General features: G+C 40.9%; 1 protein-coding gene across 5 annotated transcripts in view; it reads left to right on the top strand.

The window, feature by feature from the left end:
* The window catches only part of LOC104936889 (cilia- and flagella-associated protein 47), a 50,385-nt gene that overhangs the window by 12,516 nt on the left and 10,635 nt on the right, over positions 1–27,234 (top strand). For 4 of the 5 annotated variants that reach the window (XM_027291799.1, XM_027291802.1, XM_027291798.1 and 1 more), the window contains 38 exons: positions 109–188; positions 794–995; positions 1,152–1,237; positions 1,396–1,612; positions 3,844–4,069; positions 7,233–7,350; positions 7,883–7,989; positions 8,102–8,202; positions 8,396–8,518; positions 8,637–8,826; positions 8,914–8,985; positions 9,240–9,377; positions 9,480–9,561; positions 9,648–9,743; positions 9,830–10,016; positions 10,458–10,555; positions 10,908–11,024; positions 12,144–12,278; positions 12,729–12,841; positions 14,588–14,738; positions 14,949–15,037; positions 15,351–15,437; positions 16,025–16,086; positions 16,221–16,357; positions 16,692–16,797; positions 17,119–17,348; positions 17,471–17,612; positions 18,461–18,588; positions 18,682–18,747; positions 18,925–19,068; positions 22,121–22,294; positions 23,133–23,244; positions 23,563–23,616; positions 23,707–23,804; positions 25,225–25,400; positions 25,809–25,916; positions 26,207–26,318; positions 26,705–26,809. In XM_027291799.1, coding sequence (XP_027147600.1) covers positions 109–188; positions 794–995; positions 1,152–1,237; positions 1,396–1,612; positions 3,844–4,069; positions 7,233–7,350; positions 7,883–7,989; positions 8,102–8,202; positions 8,396–8,518; positions 8,637–8,826; positions 8,914–8,985; positions 9,240–9,377; positions 9,480–9,561; positions 9,648–9,743; positions 9,830–10,016; positions 10,458–10,555; positions 10,908–11,024; positions 12,144–12,278; positions 12,729–12,841; positions 14,588–14,738; positions 14,949–15,037; positions 15,351–15,437; positions 16,025–16,086; positions 16,221–16,357; positions 16,692–16,797; positions 17,119–17,348; positions 17,471–17,612; positions 18,461–18,588; positions 18,682–18,747; positions 18,925–19,068; positions 22,121–22,294; positions 23,133–23,244; positions 23,563–23,616; positions 23,707–23,804; positions 25,225–25,400; positions 25,809–25,916; positions 26,207–26,318; positions 26,705–26,809 — 4,769 coding nt within the window. The remainder of the gene's footprint in view (positions 1–108; positions 189–793; positions 996–1,151; positions 1,238–1,395; positions 1,613–3,843; positions 4,070–7,232; positions 7,351–7,882; positions 7,990–8,101; positions 8,203–8,395; positions 8,519–8,636; positions 8,827–8,913; positions 8,986–9,239; positions 9,378–9,479; positions 9,562–9,647; positions 9,744–9,829; positions 10,017–10,457; positions 10,556–10,907; positions 11,025–12,143; positions 12,279–12,728; positions 12,842–14,587; positions 14,739–14,948; positions 15,038–15,350; positions 15,438–16,024; positions 16,087–16,220; positions 16,358–16,691; positions 16,798–17,118; positions 17,349–17,470; positions 17,613–18,460; positions 18,589–18,681; positions 18,748–18,924; positions 19,069–22,120; positions 22,295–23,132; positions 23,245–23,562; positions 23,617–23,706; positions 23,805–25,224; positions 25,401–25,808; positions 25,917–26,206; positions 26,319–26,704; positions 26,810–27,234) is intronic. The other variant, XM_027291800.1, reaches the window with a different exon arrangement.

Here is a 27,234-nt window from a genome sequence, read left to right as displayed (position 1 = left end):
TCATGCAAGACAGGATGTAGTGTCATTGCATTACTGCTGGCTGCAGCTAGAACAAAAGAGTTAACACCTTGTGCTTACTGAGTTTGGTGTGCTTTTGTTTCTATGCAGAGAAGGAGCCAGGTGTGAGCGTTGTAGAGCTTCAGGGCCACCAGGCCGTGGACTGTTCCCTCATCTTCTCCCCCACTCAGGTGAGATTTCGACCAAACATCTGCCAATAGATACAGCATCATCTAGACTGAGCAGATCAAGCTCAAGCACGTTTAGCATCTGTAGTTTGCTGCTCTCTAAGAGCCCTCTGAACAGCAATCTTCTTAGCAACTGTTACCAGGCACAGCAGGTCTGTCAAGTTTCAGATTTCTCCAAGCAGCGAAATAGTATTCTTGGGTGAGAGTGATGCAAGTTTGCAAGGTGGATCTTGCTGTACTGGAATGTGAGACTTTATGAAGAGTAAATGCAGTGTCAGTGTAGGTGTCAGGTATGACCTTATATCTCAAGCAGCTGATAATTAAAACAGTAGCAGGTGGCAGCAGAGGTGCTGGAGTTAACTTTTATTTCATCTCAAGTGTTTGGGACACGATATCTTTTACATTTAGATTCAACCATAGTAACCTATGTGATTGTTGATTCAGGTTGACATTATATGTCATTTAGTGTAACAACAGTAGCTAAAGAGGCTGGGGCTTAGTGAACGCTCAATGACCTTGTCCCTTCTCATCTTAAGCTTATGCTTGTATTAGTCTGACATTAAAATATCAAAGGAAAAGAAAAAAGACAAGGAAATGTCTTGTTGCAGGTGGCCAGTTATGACTTTGACTTGCCACTGATGGTCAACGGAGTGAGATGGCCTCCTGCCTCTCTGTCTCATTTATCCCCACCGTCCTCCTCCTCCACGTCCTCCTCCTTCTTGTCAGCTGGCAGCAGGAAGCATGTCGTCAAACCTCTTCCCCAGTCTGTCACCATGGTGACATCCCAGTCACCGTGCATACAGGCCACAGGTGGGGTCATTAATGTGGAGTCGTGTGTGTGTGTGTGTGTGTTAGTGAGTGAGTGATATCTATATTTGAAACTGAAGCATTGAACGTGCACAGAACAAATTTCACACATGACACATGGTTCATGTAGCTGAATGTCTGCTGTTTTTAAAATGTTAGTGCTGTGCGCCCCACTGGAAATATCCCCGTCCAGCCTTGAATTCAGCGTGGAACCTTTGACACCACCGTCTGATGCTCACACTAAGGTATCGTTTTCTTGTCTCCCTTCCTTTTTTTGTCTTACTTCTACCTGTCGTCCTCCCACTTTACATCTGTCACCGCTTTCTGACAAATAAAATAGTTGACTGTTTCCTTATCTTTTGTGTTCCTGCTGTCCGTTGTTGTCTTGTTCTGTCACACACAGACAGTGGAGCTGACAGCAGTGTGTGCAGACAGTGTGTTCTGGCGTAGTGGCACCAGGGAGCATGTAAACTGGTGGTTTGACTGCAGTGCAACAGCAGTACCAACAGAGGACAGAAGAGAGGGGGAGCTTTGTACGGTATCTCCATCATCAGGCAGTCTGGGGCCCGGCCAGTCCATCTGCTTGGTGGTCAGCATCAGCCCTGAGGCTATCAGAACAGGTGAGGAGTGATGGGAAACACACACACACACACACACACACACACACACACACACACACAAACACACATATTATGATGGATTACTTTATTTCTCACTACCTTCCCCTCCCTCACACACACACAGTCATGTCATTGAAATTATAGTTGTTCTCTTCCACACAGGCTCAGATCACACCATCACACATCTGGAGAAAAACCAGATAATGCACAACACAACATATAACAGCATATATCACTGCTTAATAGAGTGTAACCTCCCTCAGAATATAATTTCACATAACTAACTCTAAATTAAAATAATGCTCAGTGAAAGAATGGCTCATGTAGCTTTGACCATTAAATCATGGGGACTTAATAATCTTTAGTGATGGACCATAAACAAGGAATTATATTTCACCCTGAGACCAAACCACTTAAGGCAGTACTTAATCTTGTCAAGCTGAGAGCCACCAGAAACAGGCCACTGATGCTTTTTTTCAGTTTGAGAAAGAATGCTTTAATTTTTCAGTGTGCTAGGTCATTGGTTCTCAACCTGGGGTTCCCACTCGGGATCACAAGGCTTCTTGATTTTAAGGGGCGTTGGAGAACTTAAAAAAAAAAATAGATAAAAATACAGTTGGCCTATATCTTAGAATAAATGTGGATTATTATTTCAGATAAAGTAAAAAAACAACACCTGAACAGAAGTCGTATTCACAGAATCTTTACTCAACAACCAAAGAGCTGTTGGCATAATAAATAGGATCAACTAAGAACACTCAAAAGAAGCCGATTTAGTATGTATGATTGTTAATACATGAAGAAAAATGCACAATGCAGAAAGGAAAGGAAAATTCATCCTGCTCAAATTGTTTTACACAAAGTTAATTCACTTATTTCATTCACTATTTAAATGTACAGTTCATCAGTTGTCCTGTACTGTTGTTGTTATGCATTGATTATAATATGAGTAATCTATAAAATATGTGGTCATCAGTACTCAATGATAGAAAAGGGGTCCCTTAATAAAAAGGTTGGGAATCATTATTCATATATAGAATATAGCCATTAAAACTGTCTGTGTGGAGTCTCATCAGACCCTTTCTTTGGATTGGAAAGAACCCTAAATGTTTTAGAAACATTTTTATACACACAGAACATTGCAGGCTCTTATAGCTTACCCAGATATATTGTATACAGTTTCGCATCAATCCTTGTCTCTCTAAATATGTACAATGAAGGCACTGAGTGCAAAGGTCCGTTGAACTGTACTTTCATGGACCCAGTTGTAGTCAAGTGCATCTGGGGTGTGCAATGCACACTCTTAGTGTTTTCATGGACAGTGTTTTCCCATTTAAACACAGGGCGCTCCACACTATGACACACTGACAGTATTGGGAAGGCTGCAGAGAGTTCTCCCCGGAGGACGTTTATTGCTGTTTGCTATGTGCAGAGTTTCAAATATTAATACAGCAGCTCAAATGTACTGCCAAGAGCAGATGATGATGAAATTGAATTCACTTTTCTGGACATATTGAGGATGCCACTTGACATTTCTGACTGTTTTACATGCAGAAATAATTGCCGACAGTCTGGCAACAGAGTAGTTGCCTGCTTAATCATATTGTGACATAAACGATCTCTATCGTATTATGTTGGTGATCACAGACACACGTATACCTGGATTAACATGCCGAGCTTCAGATGACAGACTCATTAAAAAGAAGACAACATGCTAGAAGATGACATAAAGAGATGAGTGGCAGAAATGGACGGTCCTGGGGAAGTTTTAGGGGAGAGAGAAGTTTTTAAATGATCTTTTAAATGATGATTTTTCATGGAACTGTGTGAACCATTTTCAGCCTGTCACTACCCAACACGCCTGTGGATTAGCAGGAAAAACTGTGGAATAATTAATTATAACGACGCGTTTGATGTGCACATATGCAGTCTGGTGCCTGTTGCACCCAATTTAACCAGCGGCTCTGCTGTGCGTGATTGTGAAAGTGCAACATCACTCCAGTTTGAGACTGCAGATGGATGAGATACATGCTGCCTTCAGAGAACCCGACAGTGAATATGTAAATGAAGAATATGTCACATTTATATAACATCCAGACGAGATTTGTATGACAGTATTCAGGCAGACCAGGAGACTACTGCCCTGTAACGTCATCACAGGGACTATGTGCATCGATAACTCCACCTTTAGTCTCCACTGACTGACCCGTGTGTTGAATGTTTTTTCCTAGGCTCTGGAAGAGTGACCAAACTGTCCATCCCTCTTTACTTGGGAGACAGAGGAGGGGAGGGAATGGAAGGAGAAGAGAGACATCAACCCTACCGAGAGCTGTCTGTCACTATTACTCTCCAGTTTCCTTCTATCACCATCCACCCCCCTCAAATCCTTCTTACACCGGTACCCCTGGAAACCGTTGCAACAGCAACGCTCACCCTGCTCGCCTCAGGATATCCCAGGTTAAATTACACACATACACACACACACATATTCACATACAGTGTTTTCTATTCACTGCAGGCCAATAACTGTTCTAGTAACTGTTAGATTTCATGAATGTCTCACTTTTCATTATTTGCATCATGACACATGGACATCTGCTTCACAATCACAGTTGTCGTTGTCAGCTTTTCGGATAAGCCGAGCAATAACGATGATGGATACTTATTGTATTTACATTTTTCTAGCTTGTGGCAATTTACCAGCTGCGTTGAGCCATCGGAGTTAAATGAGTGCGGAGGAAACACTGCCACCCACACAAACTGACAACATTATTCATTCCTGTGGGATTTTTATCAGTCAAGCCAGGACTCATTAACTGGCAGGACCGCACTCATGTTGGATTCCGCTTACATTGTAAGCCCATAAGATAATCCACATTCCTCTGTGGTTTACACTGACATCAATCTGACTGCAGTATTACAGTTTTGGCAGCATTTTCTGACCCACATCCCTGTGACTGAACTGAGGAACAGGCCCCATTTACACGCTATAATATCTACATAAAACGATACAAAAATTACGGTCCGTTTTTTGGGCCACGGTTTCGTTACGGTTTCAGTATGTGTGCGTAAAGAAAACTATTTTTTAATTCTCTCTTTATTTTGCTTGTCAGCAAAAACTGTAAACATACCAGCATCACTGGTGTACTGAATAATATAACAAGTAAACAGTTTCTAAACTTTAAAATGGTCTTAGCCTTTGACTACTTGTATACACTATACAGTAGTAATAAAATATGTATAAAAAATGAAAACATACAAAAATTTAAACACACTTTCAATTCCCTTTTAGCCTTGACTCTTGTTATACGCTATACAGTAGTATAAAAAGAGAGGTAAACAATTCCAAAAGAAAAGGTGAACTTTTATCGTTAAATTGTTGCCAAATGCAGTCTGGGGGAAACAAAAGCTTTGCCTATTTTAAATGAACATAAAAATGCTTCAGTATAGCTGTTATCTGTGGTGACTGGTATGGTCATATTTGGCCACTCCAATTTCCACTCAGTCACGACATTGCTCAATTCCTCTGCCAAGTGCGCACTTGTTTGGGTTTCATACAGGGGCCGAGTCTGCAAGGCAAGGCAAGTTTATTTGTATAGCACAATTCGTACACAAGGCAATTCATAGTGCTTTACAGAGGCAAGGAAAAACATTTGACATTAAGAAATGAAAAATTAAAAAGAGAAGAAAATGTAATTAAAAACATCAGAATGTCATTTAAAATCATTTAAACAGCAAATTTGAAAACAATTTAAAACATTAAACGAATCACTGGATTATGATTACAAATTCTTTAAAAGTTCTTTAAAAGAGCTCAGCCATAAGCACGTGAAAATAGAAAAGTTTTTAACCTGGATTTAAAAGTGCTCAGAGTTGGGGCTGATTTCAGTCCTGCTGGTAGTTTGTTCCAGTTGTGAGCAGCATAACTGCTAAATGCTGCTTCACCGTGTCTGGTTTGAACTCTGTGCTCCACTATCTGACCTGAGTCAGTAGATCTCAGAGCCCTACTGGGTCTATGTTCTACTAACATTTCGTTTATGTATTATGGGCCTAAACCATTCAGTGATTTGTAAACTAGTAGCAGAACTTTAAAATCTATTCTGTGGCTAACTGGGAGCCAGTGTAAGGACTTAAGAACTGGGGTGATGTGTTCTGATCTCTTTGTTCTGGTCAGAACTCGAGCTGCTGCGTTCTGAATGAGCTGCAGCTGTTTGATACTTTTTTGGGGGAGTCCAGTCAAAAGACCATTACAGTAGTCAAGTCTACTGGAGATGAAAGCATGGATCAGCTTCTCCTGATCTGTTTGGGACATAAAGCCCTTAACTCTGGATATGTTCTTGAGTTGGTAGAAGGCTGTTTTGGTGACTGATTTTATGTGACTGTACTGTGCTCTTTATCTGCAAATCCGACATATAGTCACATATAGACCGTCACCGTCAGGTAACTCTCTGTTGCCCGGGAAGTCCAACTATCTGTGGTCAGTGCAAGGCTTTGTGTTCGAGCCAAATCATTTTCAATGGCTTTGCGCGCTTTGTCGTAGAGGTTGGAATTACAACGTCGCTGAAATGTGTACAGGCATAACATAACGCGGGTCGAGCTTTTTCATTAGATGATGAAACCGCACATATTCGACCACAGAAAAGGGCTGAAAATCTTTAATAATAAATGCTCCCACTGCACGGGTTCTTTTCTTGTGTTTGTGGCACTGTAGGTCTGTTTAAAAGCACTCTGAATAGACAGTTGTTTCGCTGGTGTTACCTTTTGTTGGACTGTCCTGTGTTATATCAGGATGCTTACACTGGAGATGCTTGGTCATATTACTCGTGTTACCTTTTGAGTATGGGGCATGTTTCAAACAACGTTTGCAGAGAGTAAAATTCCTGTCGACAGTTTTCACTCCCTCGTCGTTGTATTCAACAGCAAACCCCGAAATAAACCCACACCGGAGATTTGAATGAAGCCGGTGCTTCTTCAAACGTCGGTCTCTCTACTCCTCCGCTAGTGCCAACACTGGCCATGTCTCCGTTTCCTTTTTTCAGCTTCTGTGTGTGAGCTGCACTTTGAACTCGACTCCAGTTACAACAGTGCCTGGGTGGAGGCACGACAGTGATTGGACATTACCTCACGGGGGAGGGCTTTTCACCTGCCTGTACAGACACACACACACACACACACCATAAGGGTGTACTGTCCTGTGCATAGCGGACCGAACGGTTCAATATTTTACCATCCCTTGTGGTCAGGAGACAGGATTCTGACTGGGACCAGAAATATGTAATTGAAGCACAGAGAAATACTGTATATACGGTGATATTTCCTGGTCAATTCTGATAATAATAATGTACCCCATTAGTCTATATGTATCTATTTAAACACCTATTTTGGATGAGTTCAAATGTGCATTCTTGATCTTACAGACAGTAGTTGAACTCATCGCAGGGTCCACTTTGCAGCAAACATCCATCAAGATCCATTTAGTATCTTTTTGTGGAGCTATTGATTATATCTCATGTTGATGTCATTATGTCGTATCAGACATTAAATCACATTAAAATCTAGTTTGGATGTTGTCTCTATCTGAGATGTTCTTCTTTTACATTTCCTCTGTCCTGGTTTGCAGTGGAACCAGTTTATCAGCTGAAGTGGATGAGGTGAAAATGGAGGATGGGACGAAAATGCAGCCTGTTTCTGTCATCTTTCCAGATGGTCACAGCATCCCAGCCCAACAACAGCATCAGGTACAGCCCTGTACTATGAAAAAAGCCTGTAGGACCAAAACTGTTGTTCTTTCTTTGATGTCACATTGTCTAAAAGCTTTTTGCAAGAATTTGTACTATATTTGATTAAATGGAAGTTTGTAGCGTCAGAGGCGTTTTACCAAGAAAATAATGTGTGTTGGGGTGAACGTCACACCAATGCAACAGATTAGTGAATGCAGTTCATCCTTTTCTGGCTACGATTGTGTGTTTATCTGTATATTACTTTTTCCTGCTGTTAAATTCACATGTGGTCCGGATACCATCATGTCTATAAATTACATCTGCAACACAGGGCTCATGTCATGTCATGCCCTTGTCAGTTTTTCGAGATCTTGTAGCAGCGAAACCCAATTTTGTGCTTCCAGAGCTGTTACTGAATCTATCTACTGATCAGATGACACAAACTGAATTAACATGACATGTTAGATAAGTGTAACTGATTTCCTGGCTGGCAGTTTAACAGAAATGACAACATAATCTGTGAAATGACCCCGCTCTCCCACTGTCACAGAACAAAGAGGCTGGTGTGACCCCTCTAACCTGCAGTGTGTCCTTCTGCTGTGGCATCCCTCTGTCCCTCTGCACAACCATCACCTTCACTGACCACCTCCACAACAGGTGTCTAATTTCTCTTGTTTGAGTAACGCTAGATCAAAATTACAGTGGCCAGCTGTTTTAAAAATTACACTATATAACAGCTCTCTTTGACTCTGCCGTCCTCTCCCTCCAGGTTTAAGGTTAAGCTGTGTGCTCTTGCTGACAGCTGTTTGCTGACAGTCTGGCCCTTCATGGCTCTGCACCGCTCCGAACAACAGATAGTTCTAAAGACTGGTACTGTTTACTACACACAAGCACACATACATGATACAGTGCACACGGATGGGTATCCAAACTGTGTAAACATTATTTTAAGTTACAAAGATACAAAATATGTCCTATTACACACTGGAATCAATGTTCAGCTGTATAATATTCAATGTTTTCCTCTGTGTATCTTATTGGTTTGTGTGTGACTGTCATTTAGGCTCCACAGCTGTTGAGGCGATCCTTCAACACTATCACACACCAAGTCCCGCCCGTGGTCATACTTCATCCTCCTCCTCATCGTTCGATCACAACAGCTCAACAAACAAAAACTCAACCTCAGGTCAGAGACTGAAATGTATCATGTATGAGTGCATGATGTGTGTTAGTAATTATCTGAGTGTATATCGCAGCAGGAGTGTGTTTTCATGTACCGCACTGTGTGTGTATGTCCTCTTCAGACTCCTTTCCAAACAGTGACAGTGTGAGGACAGGCACCCCAGTCAATCTTGGTGTCCCAGAATTCCCTGCTGCCAATTCAGATGAAGGAGTGTATTACCAGAATGTGCTATTGGCTGTGGAGAGGTGGTTTAGCCTCTTTGGGTGGCCGAGTGGACCACACCCTATCTCTGTACCACACACACTCAGAAGGTACAAGAGATGTCGAATAGTTTAACATTTGGGTTATTCTTTAATGGATTGCTCCTGTTATAATGTCTGCCTCCTCTCTCTTTCCAGAGTTGTGTCAAAAATTCAAACGAATCGCTCCAGTGGACGGGCTTATCGAGTCATTCAAAATAAAGACTCCAGGTGAATTTTCAAGTACACTCGCTTTGAGCAGATACACAGGAATGTTTTTGTAGTTCTCAAATGAGTAGTGAGTAGTGAAAGCAGCTTTAGCAAACATCATGACAACATAACATTGGATGACATTGGAGTCTAGTCAACAACCATTATGAAACTAGGTAACTGAAAGAGTATTTGCACTTGAAAGCAGGTAAAGTACTGCTTTTATATGGAGATCGTAAGGATAAACAATACCTGTATTGTATTGTTGTGTCTAGATCTGTGGTGGACATGCTTCAACACCTGACTGGCAAACAGATTCCTGGTATTCCTCGCTGTCAGACGTTTTCCGCTGATTTAGACCAGCGCACCAATCAGCTGCTACAACAGCATGAAGCTACGCTCGCTTTTCTCAGGTAAGCCTTACACACATAGACACAGTGTTGAAATGCTGCTGACATTCTTTGACCCCCGACTAAGAACAGATGAAAAGGGCTCTGTGTTATGTTGCTATTCAGAGTGCAGGGAGCCTCCCTTTGTCACATCAGACCAGAGTACTTGCTAGACATGGAGGAGTTTAAACACTGGTGTTCTCTGCAGGTACGGACACACATGCACACCAGTTAAATTACATGTCCTCTATATTATTCTACCTATTAATCTTGCGCCGTGTGTGTTTCTCTTAGTCAGATGAACAAGAACATGGTCCGGATTACACTAGTGTTGATTATGAGTGTCTGAGCAAGCGGTCCTGGACTGACGTGCTGCTGCAGATATACAAGGTAAAAAAAAACTCTTCCTGTCTGACTAGTGTAAGGCGTCAATCTCATGTTAAAGACCAGTACTCAATATTCCTCCTCATGCTCAGGTGTTGGTGTTGTGTCACGTGCCAGAGCGCAGTCTGAAAACAACTCTGAACCTCAAAGATGTAGATGGAATCCTCCCTGTCAGCTCACAGCCACTGGCCAGTAATGTTTATTCATCCCAGGAGCTCCAGCTGCTCTTATGGCTAAACATGCACTACCAGAGCATGAGGAAGGTAGTGTGGAGAACAGGTAAGGCACACGTGTCATGTTGACCCTCTAAGTAGAACATCTTCTCTGGTAAAACAGTTGTGTCACATTAATTTAGGGAGGCACATTGTCTTAAACTTTCATACAAGATCAGGTTGAAACTTTTGAACCAATTTGGAGCTCATTAAATATAAGGTATTTTAAATTTCGGAGTCTACATATTTCTCATAATTTCCCTTCATTGTGTCATGCAGTGTTTGTGATCGGTGCAGCTATAATGTGTGCTTCTTCTGCTGAGTCTGTTTTAAACTGTTTATACTTTTCATTAAATGTTTGAATATTTTGCACACTTCATTACTTGTAAATTCAGGTGGACCTTTTGAAAGTATGTCTTTAATTCATGGAAGAGAATTTGATATCCTGCAGTCAGCCTTAATACATGCGCTGATTAATTGGTCATTTCTGCACGGTAATGGTTCACAGGTGGGGTCCCATCAGCACGCTGGATAGTGAATTTTGACCTGGACTTGACAGATGGACTGGTGCTAGCAGCTCTGCTTGCTGCCTACTGCCCTTACCTGGTCAGTGTGTGTGTGTGTGCATGTCTTGTTCTTTTTGTGTGGACCATCTTCAGTGTGTGAGCATCAGTGAGGGATGGTGGTTAATGTCTCTAAGTAGCATTGTGATTGATGCGATGAGGACACAATTAGTCCTGAACAAGATTAGGGAGCCTGTTATCACGCTAAGTACCATTTTTTTTGTGTATGTGTAAGATGTACAACTTTAAACATTTGATTTACAGAGCACATGTTGCTACTGAGAAATGGCTAACAAGCAACCAATTGGCAGATGAAGCAAAGAGATGATTAAGTTACAGATAAACCTTTTCTTGTTTTTTTTTAAACAACACCTATCTGCTTTGTTCCTCATTAGATCTGCAGCCACTTTCGAAGGATGTATGCCACGACTAGCAGCCCTGAGCAGATCCTTCACAACAACATCATAGTGTCCCAGGCCTTAAATGTGCTTTGTCTCAACATAGATATACAGGTAAATATGAAACTAGAAAGGTATTTCACATTGCAAGATCACCTGTTAAACCTGGCCTACTTCAGGAAATCTTATTTTCATAAAAAGGAGGTTAAAATCAGTGTGACCTAAGTAACTATGGAAACTCCTTATTCCACCAGACTAGCTTGGGTAGGTTAGTTTTCGGGTTAACTCCACCTCAGGTATAACAAGTGTCAATCAGGCAGTCACACACCCACTGGATACTGGCTTCACTTCACAGTGTTTGCCCCTTGGCCAGACTATATGCTTACAAACGCAGTTTTTGAGTACTCCATCGATTTAGCATTGCACTTTGCGTATAACCTTGCCAGACTCACAATAGACGATTAAAAAAAAAAAAAAAGTGGCAGAGTCGACGCAGCAAAACCAAGCCTCTCTAGCAGAGGGCCACAGAGGGCTGGTAAACTCCACACTTCCAGATATTTTTCATCTTCAAACTTGTAGTCTTCAGCACCATCCAATGTTAAACCAAATGACTTCACATGAGGGCATTCGTCACAGCTCCCTCTGGAGAAACAGAAGGCTTCTTACAACTTGTTCACATATGAATACATTAAATAGAGAAGGTGGACAAACAATAAGTTCACAGTGCTTCACAGTTGTTTACTGTTACTTTCAGCACTTGATATACATGATAAAAAATGGACTCTTACTATAATCATCAGTATGTTTGTGTGTGTTTCAGAGTCATTAACGCAACATTTCCTAAACCAGACTTGATACAATCATCAGATCTGAGTCTGCTTTATGAAACAACTCAATCTAGCTTTATTTTGTTAGACTAAATCAGCATAGATGTGCCTGTAATGAGATGATGATAATGAAAGGAGTCTGGATTTTCAGAGTAAATCGTTTATGAAATCTAATACACATTAATACCACCCACATTTTAAGTAAGTAAGCAATTACTTTGACAGAGAAATATTAGAGAATTACTGCATTCATTACCTTAATTAATTACCTCTTTAGCATAACTCGAGATGTTTAATATATCATGATGATTATGATAGAAATTTGGCGGCACTTTCTGTTCTTGTGTGTCCCTGTATCTGAGCGTGTGTTTGTGTCTGTGTGTGTGTCTGTGTGTGTTATGTTCAGCCCACAGATTTGTCAGACCCCAATCCAGTACAGATGTTAATGCTGTGTGTCCACCTGTATGAGAGGCTGCCTCAGTACTTGCCACTGCACCCCATATTACTCTCAGGAAGCCTGCACAGCACTTTCAGCAAACAAGTAACACACACACACACACACACACATACACACCTCACCGACATTGGTCTTAAAGACATTCAAATAAAAACGGTACTGCATGCCTTGTAAATCAAATTTATGAGCACTGTGAGACTGAAATGGTTTGGATAATAACTTCCTGGACACATAATGACACACACACACAGAAAACATTAACCAGATTATAGACGCATGCATTAATAAGATTATAGATGCACCCACACACACGCTAACAGGATTACAAACAGACAAATATATATTTGGGTAATGATCCACACTGTCAGGTTAAGCCACATTACAAGCCTAACAAAAACAGATGTCGGTTATATATTATATAATCAGTTATTGGTGTATTGTTTTCTGGCAGTAATATTCGACTGTTTGGCTGCTCGCCTGTGTTTATATGTGTGTGTGCGTGTGTGTGTGTGTGTGTGTTTGTTTGTTCTGCAGGTTCGTCTGAAAAGTGCCTCTGAAAATCCTGTTAAGTACCAGGCCTTACTTTTAGGAGATGATGCCCATCTCTTCTCCCTCCCTGAAGGATCTACTGTCACTGTTCCTCCTAAGTATGTTTTTTATCCAGAACATCAAGGTCACAGTGTCTCACACCACATAGGATTCTGTAAATACGTGTTAATTATAGTTTAGGGCCCAACGCATTTGATCTCAGAGTCATAACTCATTTATTCAGCGTGACTTGCACTTTCCAGGGATATTAATAGCTCAGTATATATCAATGCCCACAGTTAACTCACTGACTCCATGCAATCTACAATCTACCTCCACCCGCTTCACCCACCAAAACAGCATGAGAAGTGTAGTTCCAAAACTTAGAACAAGATTATCCCAAACAGAAGCAAAAAAAAAGAAAAGAAAAGAATCCAATAATAAATCATAGTCAAATAGATTAAGAAGGTGTAAACGGGACATGCAAGCAGAAAAAAAACAGTTTTAAAAACATTTAATTGTGATTTAATATCATAGTTTTCCCCAAAGGAAACAGGATTCAGCAAATCAAAGAACTTCTGCTAATAAGTGTTACAGCATGGACTTAAAGGATATGGAGAGAAGAGGAATTATTAAATGAATATAATAATATTGTGTTACATATTGATTTATCATTTAAAAATAACTATTGTAGAAGATTTTATTTTCTATGTATGAAGGATTTTGTTTCATGTAAAACTTAACAGTGGATGGCAGTTCATTCATTTAAGAAATTTGATTATTAAATCTGAAGATATCAATTCAATATTGGATATATATATATTTAAAAAAAGAAAAACCCTGTAAACACTAGTCTCTACAGACATGTAACCTGAATTCTTATTCTATGGCTCCGAGACCACCACTCCCTCATCTTTATTTAGTCCCCATGAGGGTCACTGTCTTCAAATCATTTCATCGTCTTTGAAGAGACTTTCAGATCTCTGACAGTTTATCCTAAAGATTGACCTTCATTCAGGAGAGAAATTACAGACTATCCTTGTGTGCCATAATTTATTCCCTTAGATTCAATAACGATTAGTGTATGATTAAAGTGTTCCTCTTTTTACGTAAATGATGGATCCAAACCTGCCAACGCACAACAGAGAAGGTCAACATCTTACAAGAATGTTTTGTATCCTTGAGCAAGTATTGCATTATACATAAAACTGGATGGATTGAGACTGAGGATTGCCTTGTCCTGGGTGACTAATTGAAATTTGCAATATTTCCAATATTGTTATGCAATGCACTAAAAATCAGCTCAGGACACATACAGTATATAATGAAGTATAAACAGGCACATTTCTCCAGGTGAAAGCATAAAACTTCAAAGTCTTGTGCAGTGAAGTTATAATCATGAAGCATGGGTGCGTGCCTCTGTAGTGTGAATTAACTATAAAAACTGGTATCGTTAGTGAAGAAGTGCTGTCTTTGCATCTGCGTTCTGGGCAGACCCGTGCCCTGCAAAGAAACGGAAAAATACGATGCAACTTCTTCATTTTTTCAGTTACTCGGAATCCAAGCTGAGTAAATTTAGTTTTGCCTTGAGACTAGCTCATTAAAATGTACCAGTTTTGGTCTCAAGTGAGACCTCTCTATAAAAATAGCCCATGTCCCAGTTTGAATCCCAAGCTTTACTCTCAGAAACGCTGTCTTTAAGGACAATGCCATTATGCCTTAAAATAGTCAAATTCTGCTGATTCATTACTATCATAACCTGAAAATGGGAGTTGAAACAATAAAATAAGTTCTAAAAGCACTGTGGAGAGAATTCTGGAGGCTAAATTATTCGAACGTTGTCTGTTGACTGGGGATTTTCACAGGGCGAGCACTGAACTGACCGTCCAGTTCAGCTGCTCCTTCATGCAGCCCATGGAGGCAGTCCTTCTGCTCATCTCCAGCTCTCCTTATGGCCTGCACAGCACCACTCTCGCCTTCCATCTGAAGACTCACGTCAGTCAAATCACCCCCACAGTAAGTATAATTAACTAAAGTGATGGACTGTGGCTTCAAGCCTCACTGACTGATTTGTTAATAGCTTGCTAACTGTCCGTCTGTCTGGCTGAATCACTCCTGGCATGCTGTGTCTAACACACATCAGCCATAGTTTGGAGTGTAGTGTGCTTCTGAAGGCTGATAACTAGATGACACACTGTCTGCCTCCAACTGTCTCCCCTGCCTTAGAGCACTGTCAAGTGTAAGTCTCCATGCTACCAGCTGAAAGTGATCCAAGTGCCCATAACTAACTCTTTCAACAAAGAAGGAACATTCAGGTAGGTGTTTACGTCTACGCACACATCCATGTACACAGATTGTGACTTAGGAATCTCCATTTGACATGATAGTAGAAGTTTTATAGGGTCTGTGCATCCAAATGACCAATAACATACAGTAGAATCTCTAGTTTGAATAGATTTAGTACAACGGAGGCGAATGAATTAGATTGTGTTTGCGGTGCTCACTGCACTGAGAAATTATATTTAAAAAATTCAACAGCAGTGCAGTTCTCCAGACAGAGACTCGGAACAGCGTGTATTTTTGTGCCCCGTTGTTGAATTCAAATCTCTCTGCTGTGCCTGTGTTTAGGGTGGTGCTGGTGGAGTCTCCATTAAACCCACTGGAGCCTGAAAAGAAAAAAGACAGCATCGTTCAACAGGCCTCCTCCAAGGCCAAGTAACACACACACACCGGTCACAGCACAGACAGCTAATACACACACACACACACGCACAGACACGCAAACTCAATCAAAGACACACTGTATTTCCACATAGTACACACACACAGTTAAAGGAATGGTTTGACAGCTCTCAGCTTTCCTGCTGAGAGTTGGATGAGAAGATCGATACCGCTCTCATATCTCACGTAAAGACTGGAAATTGGGGAAATTGGGAAAAACAGGTAGCACGCAGCTGTTTAAGATATTTCAGTCTTTCCATGCTAGCTGTACATGAAAGCAGCTCAGAGCTGATTTGAGAAAAAGACACGGTGTTCCTCCCACTAGTCACTGCGTCGGGAGGTGAGGTAAAGTACGTCGTTCCTCAGGAGAGTACTGGGTTGTCATTATGAGTAGCTGGTTGGTGTGCATCCATCACCAACTGAGACGTCTTCAAAGCCAAGCATTCCAGCTCCTCCTCCTAATCAGTAGTTGACTATGAGGACTGAGGTCATCTGTGGTGCACCTGAATCAGCTTGTGTAGTCTAATATATCCACCATATGACTGATTATGATGTTTCTATCCTCGGCCTCCCTCTTTCAGCTTAGAGAAGATGACTTCAGACAAGAGCTGTGAGGAGATGGAAGAGAAATGCTCAGATCTCAGTAAGTACAGACACACAAATTGCACACATGTTCTGAACTCTGTGCTGCCGTAATTACTGTTTAATACGACCTTTCTTCACGTCTGCTCGGTTATGGTCTGTATACTGAATGTTTGTGTTTGTGTGCGCTCCCAGATGGTGAAGACAACGAGTTTGTCTGTGCAGTGAGGAGTGTTTGTCTGAAGTCAGGCCAAGCAGACACTCTGAACATTCAGTACCTGCCCTTCTGCCCAGGCACCAAGTACTGTTCTGTGCTGCTAGTCTGCCCACAGGTCAGTGTGTGTGTGTGTGTGTGTGTGTCTGGCAATTTCCTGAAATTGCTGACAGATGTGAACTCTTACTGAAGATACGTTTCTAATTTCTCAAACTACAGAGGAAAGCAGTGCACACTCAATTAAATGAAAATGAATTGATGAAATCTTCATCCTGTTTGTGCAATTTGATGCCTGATAATCTCTGGCTCTGTTGAAGTAGTGCAATAAGATAAGATAGGATAAGACAGAGTTCATTATGGGAATGGCTTTTGGATCTATTTGATTATAGATGGTTTCCAAATATAGTGACCGTCATTTCTTCACAACCGTGTTTGTCTTGGTGTCCTTCTAGGTGGGAGACATGATCTACATGATAAAAGCCACAGCAGAGATGCCTTTTCCTTCACCTCTCTCTGCCAGGCCCAGTTCAAACATCGTCTCCATCCCCAACAACTCCGGTATGAAAACTATCACCTGAATGTTGGTCATAAAACATTTCAGAGCATCAGAGCATGATCCAAATAAATTCAGTGTTATCACAGCAGCTGTTTTTCCATGAATTAACCCACCACTCCACATCAACTAATCATTAAACATATGAATGCAAATATCTTTGTAATCTTATGTTATATATTTTGAGCATAATTTTGCTCAGTACAGATATTGTTTACTGTCATTTTCTCATCACGTTTGGTGGCAACATGAAAAGAGCACATCCAGTGTATTTATATCGAAAGGTGAATCAAACAATACAAACATTGATTTCTTTTCTCCCCCAGTAGACCCAGCTGTGTGTGTATCAGTACTAAGAATATGCTGCCAGATCGGGCAGTTGTGTGAGGAGGTAGTGCGTGTGCCGCTGATCAATATGGCCTGGGAGCAAGCTCTGGCCATCTGGGGTCAGAACAGCATGAATGCTGACGAACACAGGAGGCGAATACTGACACACACTTTGCACAGCAGCACCGTGAGAGCAACCACAGCTGCTCGCAAGCTCCTCAAACAACAGGTACACACACACACACACACACACACACACTCTGGACAGTGACTGTGAGATGTTTTCCTTGTTGTCCATTTTTGCTTGATGGTACCTCTTCTTCTTCTTCTTCTTCTTCTGTCTCCTGTTAGGCCATGCTGCTGAGAGGTGTTGAGCACAGTAAAGAAGTTGAATACAGTGTGGAGGTTTCTTTGCCACAGTACTTTGCCTTACCCAGTACTGTTACAATACCTATAAAAGAAGACACCAGCTTACCATGGGAGAATCCTGCAGGTACACACATAAATACCTGAATTCCAGTGTGACCAGGTCATACTTTATTTCTTCTCAGCACAGGACGAGACTCTTGTTTGTGTTTCAGTGGTAACTGAAGAACCTTCAAGATCAGGCAAATTAGACTGATGATTGATTTTGACATAATAAATAAATAATAGTGTTTAGGAGCAATTTTAACACACAAGGAACCAAAACCCTCAGAATATTTACAGCTTTCTGTCTACTGTGTGTGTTATGTCAGAAAGCTGCCAGAACCCCTGTGTTTTTCCTCTTGTTCACTTGTTTCACTCTCATCTCGAAAAAGCTTTCTAGCCAGGTTTATTTCTGACTTGTGCATTGATGTTTTTCCATCCCGGCCCCACCTGACCTTTTTGACCTTCTTGACCTTCTCTGCAGGTCAAGAAGCTGTCCTATTAAAGGTTGTTTGGATGTCTCCTTTGCGATACTGGTCTGGGAAAATCTTTCTGGGGCTGAAGGGATTTTTTTTGCAGTGATTGGGCACTAGGATACATTTGAGGCTTTACTGATAAGCGATCCATGATTATTAATAGTTAATAGCACGTAAGCAGCAACATTCAGCCCTACAAAAACTCTATTGCCATAGTAACAAAAACTTTGGAAAGTACTACCCGCAGAGACTCCTAGAACTTTTTTTTTTATTTTTATTTTTTTTTTTACAGGAAATGTATTTTGGAAACAGCGGAAACATTCCCCAAAAGTAAAAGTTCCTATGACTGAAATGCCCCAAGAGTTTCACATATTTTTATATCATCTACTTATGCAACTGTCGACTGCTTTGTCCACCTACTCCTGTCCCTGTATATCCTAATGCCTCTGTTCAACAGATTGTGGCTGTGTGGACATCCCATTAAGGTTCCAGGCTGACTCAGTAGGCCAATTCACATGTCAGGTGGTTCTGAGGTCTTGGTATGATACCAGGGTCTATATGCTGGAGGCACTGGTTGCTTCACAGGTAGATATGAGCTAAACCTGTAAATGGTGTATTAGTAAATGTGGGATTGATTGTGGGTTCCTGGGTTTTATGTTACAAATCTTGTTACCACAGAGAGAATCAGTCCACTTGGACTTCAGTTCACCAGCTCACCGTTCAGTCACGCAAGACATACCACTGGTGAGAGGCTACAGAGGCTGTGTGTGCTGCTTATTAAGGACTGAGTTAAAAGCATTGGATTAATTATGAATGATGAGTAATATTGCCTCCATAATAAGAAACTGATTAGACTGAATTTACAGAAACCTAAACACTGTTGCCAAAATGTTAAATAATGGTTGGTTGTGTGTCTCACAGCACAATGAGACCCACCGAGACTGGAAAATGCAAGCTGTGGTGTGTGGTGAAGGATTCTCCGGCCCAAAGGTTGTGAATGTGCCAGCAGGGACAAAAGCGTGCTACCCCCTCACCTTTCACCCATCTGCACAATGCATTGTCATGGTAATGATTTTATTGTTGTGGGTTTTTTGTTTCTTTCTTTCCATATGTCTTCTTTTGTCACATTCTTGCTTTTTAATTTGCTTGTTATACACTCCCGGATAGACCATGCAGTCTTTACCGTGTGCTGGTCTTGAGTTACTGTGTATTCACGGTGATTCAGCATCATCAACACTTAGGAGAAGGCCCACTCTGAAAATCTCCTGCTACCGATACTCATCCTCCAAGCCCTCATATTTGGCCTGTCTTCTCATTAGCCTCCTCCATTCCATCCTCTCAGGAAACAGTCAGCTCAAGTACGAGCACTTATCTCGATCAGCAGCACAGCAGCACACTATCTGGCCTGTGTCGCTGTTAAGATAATATCTGGGAATTGAAGCTTCCTCTGTGGCACAGCATCATCTTCCAGTGCTTTGCACGACAGATTTTTGTATTTTTTACTCCATCTGAGATTTCTCTTCACGAGAAACAGCTTTTCGATATCAGTGCCCGGAAATTTAGTTTGGTAGCTGATCCTTTAGAGTGATGAATGAACACTTCCCTTAATAAGAATACTGAACAGTACAAAGAAATGTTTTTTACATTCTTCAAGTAGTTAATTCATTTTCTCTCATTTATCTTACACATTTCCACAATAATTTATTAATAAATATACACATACATAACTAAATTGTTGTTAATAAACAAAGAAAATGACATAAAAAACATAATTTTTATACATTTACATTTTTTTTATCTGTATATCTACATACGGAGGGTGTTTTTACCACCTACACTGCATACAGACACACAAATATTACTGTATTTATTTTCCTTTAGTTAGTAAATGCCATATTTATTAGACTCCCAGAGGGGAAAATTCAGTTATTGCAGAAACACAAGGACAGAGTTAAGTACACATAAATAGAGAAAGTAAAAAATAAATAATAGCAGAACTATAATGAAAATAGAAAGAAAAAAAATGAAAGACAAAATTACGAGGTAAAGTGACAGTGGTGTGATTAATAGAAGCAGAGTCAGCACATATAGTAAATGTAAAACATGAATAAATGATACTTACTTAATATACAAATAAATAATAGCATGTAATAAGACATTATAACATATTGGATACATACCATAGTATATTGCGGGACATAAGATGGTCGGTCTGAGTGATGTCATAGTCTCTGGTCTGCTGTTGCTCGGTGTGATGGCAGCGGGCAAAAGTGAGCACCTGAAATGCTCATTTGCATCTGGGTGGAATAATCCGGCGCTGCCACAGCTTGTCATGACGGTGGGAGGGTGAGAGAAGTTCATGGTCCAGGATGGCTTTGATCTTGTCCTTCATCCTGCTCTCTGCCTTCAGGCTGTCTAGTTCAAGCCCGACCACAGAACTTGTCAAGTCTGCTGGCTTTGCCAGGCTTGATGCTTCTATCCCAGCACACCACGGCAAAGAACAGAGCACTGGCTACTTTAGACTGGTAAAAGATCTGGAGGAACCTGTTACACACACTGAAGGCTCCAAGTGTTCTCAGGAGGAACAGTCTGTTTCTTCAAGAGGCATTTGGTGTCTTTTCAGTTTTTTATTGGTTTGGATGGATGTTGATCTCGTCACGCAGTTCTCGTGAGGTCTTTCTTCGGTCCTTAAGACTGAGAATTTTGAGATCCTTCACTTGTCTGACTGAAAGTTTCTTTTTTCTACTTCTCCTCTTCTTCTGGTGTGAATTGGTGGCATCATGACGGTCTAAAGTGTGCACACAGTGCTTGGACTGCATCTCAAGACAGTAAAACAAGCTGAATCTCCTCATGATGGCTCTATCCAAGTGTTCTAATAATTTTGGCCACTACATGCCCTTAACTTTTTTAGGTTCCTAATCTAACTGCAGCTGTGTGCACTAGATCTATTTGATTGTGTTATTTCTTTGTATACATTTCCAATTGATCTTCTTAATATTTCTAATTGATCTTATATATTTCTAATCAATCTTGTTGTATATTTCTTGTGTAGGATCTATGCTTGAGAACTCAGACACTTTTTAACTTATTTTCTACTTGTTGTTAGTCCTTCTTGTTTTGATTATTTTTCCACAACTTCTCCCTAAGTTAATTTCTAATTTCTAAGTTATACTTGTTTTAGCCCTTTCTAAACTTCACTGAAGGTACAACAGATTTAATAAGACATTGATTTCTAATGAAATACCTTGTTTTACTTGATTTCATAACTGGCCCAACTTATTTTCATTATGAATAATAGGTCAAATATGATGATACTATTTATACTATGAAGTACTACTATACTTTTTTGTTCATAAAACAAAATATCAGTCACAATTGTTTATTTTTGCAGTGTAATAATATATATATTCCTTTATAAAAAGTATTTTTAAATTTAATGTTACATATAATACTATTTCATACTAAAATGGTGTACATTTAAACTTGAAATTTTAAACAACTGGTGCAGCAGCTAAGTACAATTGCCAGAGAAAGCAAAATTTAGTACCAAGGACAGCGAGCAAGAAAATACTACATTCTGATTGGCTGTCAGAGCGTTACAGGTATCCGCAGCTGGCCCCCGCATGGCAGGCGAGAATTCTACCACTGAACCACCACTGCATTTCTGAGAGAAGTAGTGGGCGGAGCATTAACACCGTTGTGGCTGCTGCAGGAGACGCTTGCGGTTCTTCTCTATTAGTCTTGTGTTGGTGTGTTTGCCTGTCTAGTTGCCTGCCTATCACACAACACATGCATAGCATTAATAACCTAGTTTTCTGAGGATTTAGATATGTTAGATCCTTGTGTGCAGTCAGTAAAATTAACCACTAAAAGAGGCTTATGTGTGTTTTATGCACACAATCAAAACAGTAAGACATATTGTTGTGCAGGGAATACCATCTAGTGTGGTGCGGTTGAATGCATTTTAGACTTGAATCCAAAACATGTGTTTGCCCTACAGTGGCCTCTGTAATCAGCCAATGTGGCAGTGTGACTTGACTGCAGCCGAGACTCCGCTTGCCATTGACTGTGCTGTGTGCACACAACACTGAACACCAGTTTATCTCTACCCCCACAGGGCAAGCTGTCCTTACATAATGACTGCGACGGGACTGAGCACGTGTTTACCCTCAGAGGAGTCGGAGAGCACCCCCTGCCTGTGGACCATGTGGTGTTACGTTGCCCTGTAGGTCAAACCACACACACACGGCTGGATGTCCCCAACTACAGCCAGAACAAAGTCACTCTCAAGGTATAAGCACACATATAAATAACTGCCACACTTACTGGAACTTTGCTAAGAAGGTTGCACATTTACAAAGGACTCTTCTAAAACCAATGTATAGACAAGACTATGAGTCTACACCCATGCTAACGGCTCTGTAATGCTTTACTTGTGACGCTGTACACAGTGACAACATAAGCATGCAAAGCAGTGTTTTGTGTTTAGCATGTTAGCATGACTTAACACAAAGTACAGCTGAGAATTATTCATTCGTTAGTACAGGGGCAAGTATTTGGGCATAAATACAATTATTGGACAAAATCAAATCATTGGAATACATCATCAGATAACCATGAATGTCTGTACAAAATCTTGTGCCAATCCATCAAGTAGGTTGTTAAATATTTCACAAGATGAGTAAAAAGCTTGACCTGCTGGTAACACCAGCTGAAGAATCAGGGGATAACCAAAGTCAGCAGGGTTCATCCTCTGGGAACATGAATGTCTGAATGACAGTAGTGGAGCAACTGTCAGGCAGAAGGACATCTCTGAGAAGTAGAAGTTGTGTCAGTATATTATATCAACACTATGAAAAGCAATTAAAGGGACCATGGACCTTAAATCATACTTACTTATGATAACTAAGAGAGAACACAAAATGCAGTCGCAGAATTATTATATTATTAGAATGTCCTTGCAGTCTTGACTGTCTGGCTTCTGTGTATATTTTGAGCCATTTACAAGTGAAGTAATTAAATTCTGTGTGTGTGTCCTGTTTCCTCTGTATTTGTGGTTCTTCTCTGTCTTGTGTGTGTGTGTGTGTGTGTGTGTGTGTGTGTGTGTGTGTACACATTCATGGACACAGGTGGTGACAGACCTATCTTTTGTAACTGCCGCGCCCTCCCTTGAGATTAAACCTGGTCACAGTGCTCCGTACACCCTGGCTGTGTCACCATGGAAACGAGGGAAACAGACAGGTGATTCCTTTTTTTTTTTCACCCACTGTGTGTTGGTACATGACGTGGAAGGCAGCTGCAGTCTGATGTCAGCTTAATTTGTTTACTCTGATTCATTGCATTTGCTTAAACAGATGCACTCAGACTAATACAGTCTTGGTGCCTAAATGTCTGCTTTGAATGCTGTGGTTTTACCTTGTACTGTGCAGTGTAAGTGATGCATGTATTTCTACTGTATATTTGTGTATTAATCTACAGTATGTTTGTTTGGGTAGTTACACGTTAATGATTACATAAATCAATCAACGAAAAAAACTATGTGATCCATCACTTCTGCAGGCTCTCTGTCATTTCTAGAAATTGATGACACCCAAGAGGCAGATAAACACAAAGGTAAGCTTAGTGCTGCACCATATAAAGCATTTACAGCTCCGTACATGTTTGCATTTATACTGTATTTATATATGTGTGTATGTCATCCAGGAAATGGACTTGGACGCTATGAAGTGCATTACTCTCTAGAGATCATTTGTGAGCCGGCAGCAGCCAACAAGGTCATAAGTGTTCAGTGTGCAACGCAGGTAAGCTCTGAAAACTCAGACAAGTGGCAAAACCTTTGCATCACCACATTTTCACTTCAAAGTATAGAATAGTGAATAAGCACAGCTGCAGTTTATCTCATTTGCTACAAATAGGACTTGTTAGACTTTGTGACAGGTTTTTTCTCATATCACAAAAACGACTTAGTATTTGTTGAGGAGAAGACACTTTTGAAGTTGCAAGAGTGCATTCATCTTCAGTTTATATGCTGTATATGACTGAATGGTGTCAACTCAAATAAAAAAAAAAAACAGTGAATAACTGACATTAAAATAATGTGGGGGATTTTTGGTAAAACATTTCATCTCTGTAGATTAGATTATTACTGTGAACAAAAAATGCAGTGGCCTACTGCTACTAGAGCTTTAAAAGTCAGGAAAAATAAACTGGTTCACTGAGGGAAACTGAAATGTTGCTGCTCTTGTCTTCAGTCTTGTATTATGGAGAACTTCAGCAGAGTAACTTCATGCAACTTTTGTGTTTGCCTGTCTTTCTCTCTCCATTCGGACATGGCTCGTCTATCTCCCCCTCTGTGTTTTTGATAAAGCAGTGCAACCATTTCCTCTGCCGCAGTGAAAAGTCACTTGCAGAGGTTATTTATATTAATGTCCATATTTTGAACTTCTGAACTAGTCTGGGAAGTAGACGAATCCGCAGAGCTCATGATGTTTCATTTGCATTTGCGAATTAGTCTGGTGATGCCTGAAGCTACCTCTAAACAGGAAAACACAATTTTTAGTTGTGTCACTACCTTTGCAGAACCTCAGTGTGGTCTTTTAGTAAATAAGGACAAACTCAATTTGACTGTTTAGCGCCTAAAAGTCTTACAAATCCTGAGTAAATATCCACCCTCAGGCCTCAATTTTTACAGCTGAAATGTTGACAAAGTGCAGCAGCAAAAGCACACACACATACACACACACACACACTCAGTGTCACATTTTTTCATCTGTTAAGAGTACAGCAGTGTACCACAATACAAGTTTTATGTGTGTGCATCAGGGGCTGCAGATAATTAATAATTAAAGCAGAGTAATAAAAACATTTTATTGTACAATGACACGCTGAAGCTGTGGCCTAATTACACACATGTCATCATCTTCTAGTTACTATAGTTACACTGATTCACTCTAAATGGGAGTGGAGGTCTAGTGGTTAGAGATCAGATGAGGCCGATGTAGTGTGCTGTAGATGGCTATCTGACCCATACTAAAGCACAGTGAATAAAATCACTTTAGGATTGTTATTAAATTTCTAACATGCAGGCCATAAAGAAGTGTTTCTGCTGCTGCTGGCCACTGTTACATGAACATTAATCTTTCCTCTATACTTCAAAAGACCATCAGAACATCACAAGAAAAGGTAGAAACAGGAGTCATCTTTGAATTGTTGTGTTCCCAGAGCTCGGTTACCATAGAGATTCCTGTCAACAACTCACAAGAGGAGCTGCTTGTGCTGGACGTGTACCTGGAAGGAGATGACCTAAAGGGGGCCAACACTGTTTCAATTCCCCCACGTAAGACGCTCACCTACAAAGCAACGTTCTCCCCTGGCAGAGTGGGAAAGAGCACAGGCAGGTAAGACTAATCATCCTGGGCGGGGAGGAGAGATTGTTAATGGAATATATGCAGCTACTTATTTGTATGAGGGGCCGTTCAGGACATTATTTATTCTGGCTCTCTCACACACATACAGTACATTCTCACTCTCACATACATATGGGGAGAGCGTTTGTGTGTGTGTGTGTAGCTTAATTTGTAATATTATTTATACCACTACTACCTTTATTTATTTTATGAAATACAGCAAAAAAGTGTCAGACACTCAGTGCGTGAAAAAAACTGGTTAGATCCAGCTGTCAGGCATGGCCAGAATGAATAATGTCTTGAACGGCCCCTCATATATTTGTTGATTCTGAACAACGTTATGAGTGTATGGTACAAATACAGCACTCAGCATTTACATAAGTGTGTGTTTTCTGCCAGTGTTCTGTTCCACTCAGAGCTGGTGGGGGAGTTCTGGTATCAACTGGAGCTTTATGCCCTTCCTCCTCCAGTCTTCACGCTACCACAGGCCTGCTGTCAGCTGGGCAAGTAGGTGCACACACACCAACACACTGCAGGGTTATTGGCTAGGAATGCATGCGCACACAAAAACAGAGCACAGATGGGCGGCAGTAGCTCAGTCAGTAGGGACTTGAGAACCGGAGGGTGGTCTCTTCACAGAGCACAGTATGGAGTCTGGACTGCTGGGCACTGCTGAGTTACCCCTGACCAAAGCACTTCACCCCTAACCCAGGGTGCCATTACGTGCTAATCCATCAGTCCAATATACTTCACATTTGCATGTCTGTGACTTATGTCTGTGTCTGTGTGTGCGTCAGGTGGACCAGGCAGACCATTCCCCTGGTTAATCCAACAGCTAAGACTCTGGAGCTACTCGTAGCCAACAGTAACCCCAGAAACTACACACTGGAAATGGATTCTGGAAGTACTGTTAGTACATACACTCACACTCACCTTTGTGCCTCATCTGTAGTTTGATCAGCTCAGTATTGTTTTCCATTATTCCAGAATAAAGCTTCATTTGTCTCGACACTCAGCTTATGTTACCGTGCTCCTGCCCCTGGGGAAATCTATTTACTGCTATTTCTTGATGTTCTTTGTAGTTCAATGGATGTTAGAGTGTTTTTGCTTTGGTTTTCATCTCTAAAAAAAGAACAATGCGGTGTGACAGACTAACACAGTTGTTGTCATTTGGAGGGAAAAGACAGAGACAAAGCTGTATCTGGATGGAAAGCTGTGGGTTGCATAGCAGTAAAGGATTTTTGGGTTCTGTGTGTGTGTGTGTGTGTGTGTGTGTGTGTGTGTGTGTGTTCCAGCTTATTTTGGAGCCCCGCTCTTCCACCCAGCTCGGTGTCCGTTTTAGTCCTTCATCCATCGGAGAGGGGGACCACACAGCAAAGATCACTTTCACGTGCCCTGAGGTGTGTATACACACACACACACACACACACACACACACACACACGAGTGCAGAGAGAAAATAGATTTCATAAATCACTATTCCCTGTCTTCACACACACACAAGAGCACACATAGACACACATACAGTGGGTGCAGGAATAGCTCGCCTCCTTTTCCTCTTAAATTGGTTTAAGCAGGTGTTCTCATTTTATTTACTGCCTCATCACTCCCAATCATCCACATGAAGCTCAGAGCAATCGGATCACCTCATAAAGCTTTTCATTGGTCCAGATTGTACATTTTATTTAAGGCACAGGAGGCTGTTCTCCGGGGTGATATAAACACTGATAACATTTCCTCGAAAAGAAAACTAGAAATAAAGAAAACAGGGGAATCTTTAAACTCATGACTTATTGTGACTTATATATTGATGTCAGCAACATGA

Source organism: Larimichthys crocea, chromosome XIX (assembly GCF_000972845.2).
Source record: "Larimichthys crocea isolate SSNF chromosome XIX, L_crocea_2.0, whole genome shotgun sequence".
In the NCBI taxonomy this organism is placed as follows: Eukaryota; Metazoa; Chordata; class Actinopteri; family Sciaenidae; genus Larimichthys; species Larimichthys crocea.
The sequence above is the reverse complement of the archived record's forward strand: the minus strand, read 5'-3'. Positions and strand labels throughout refer to the sequence as shown.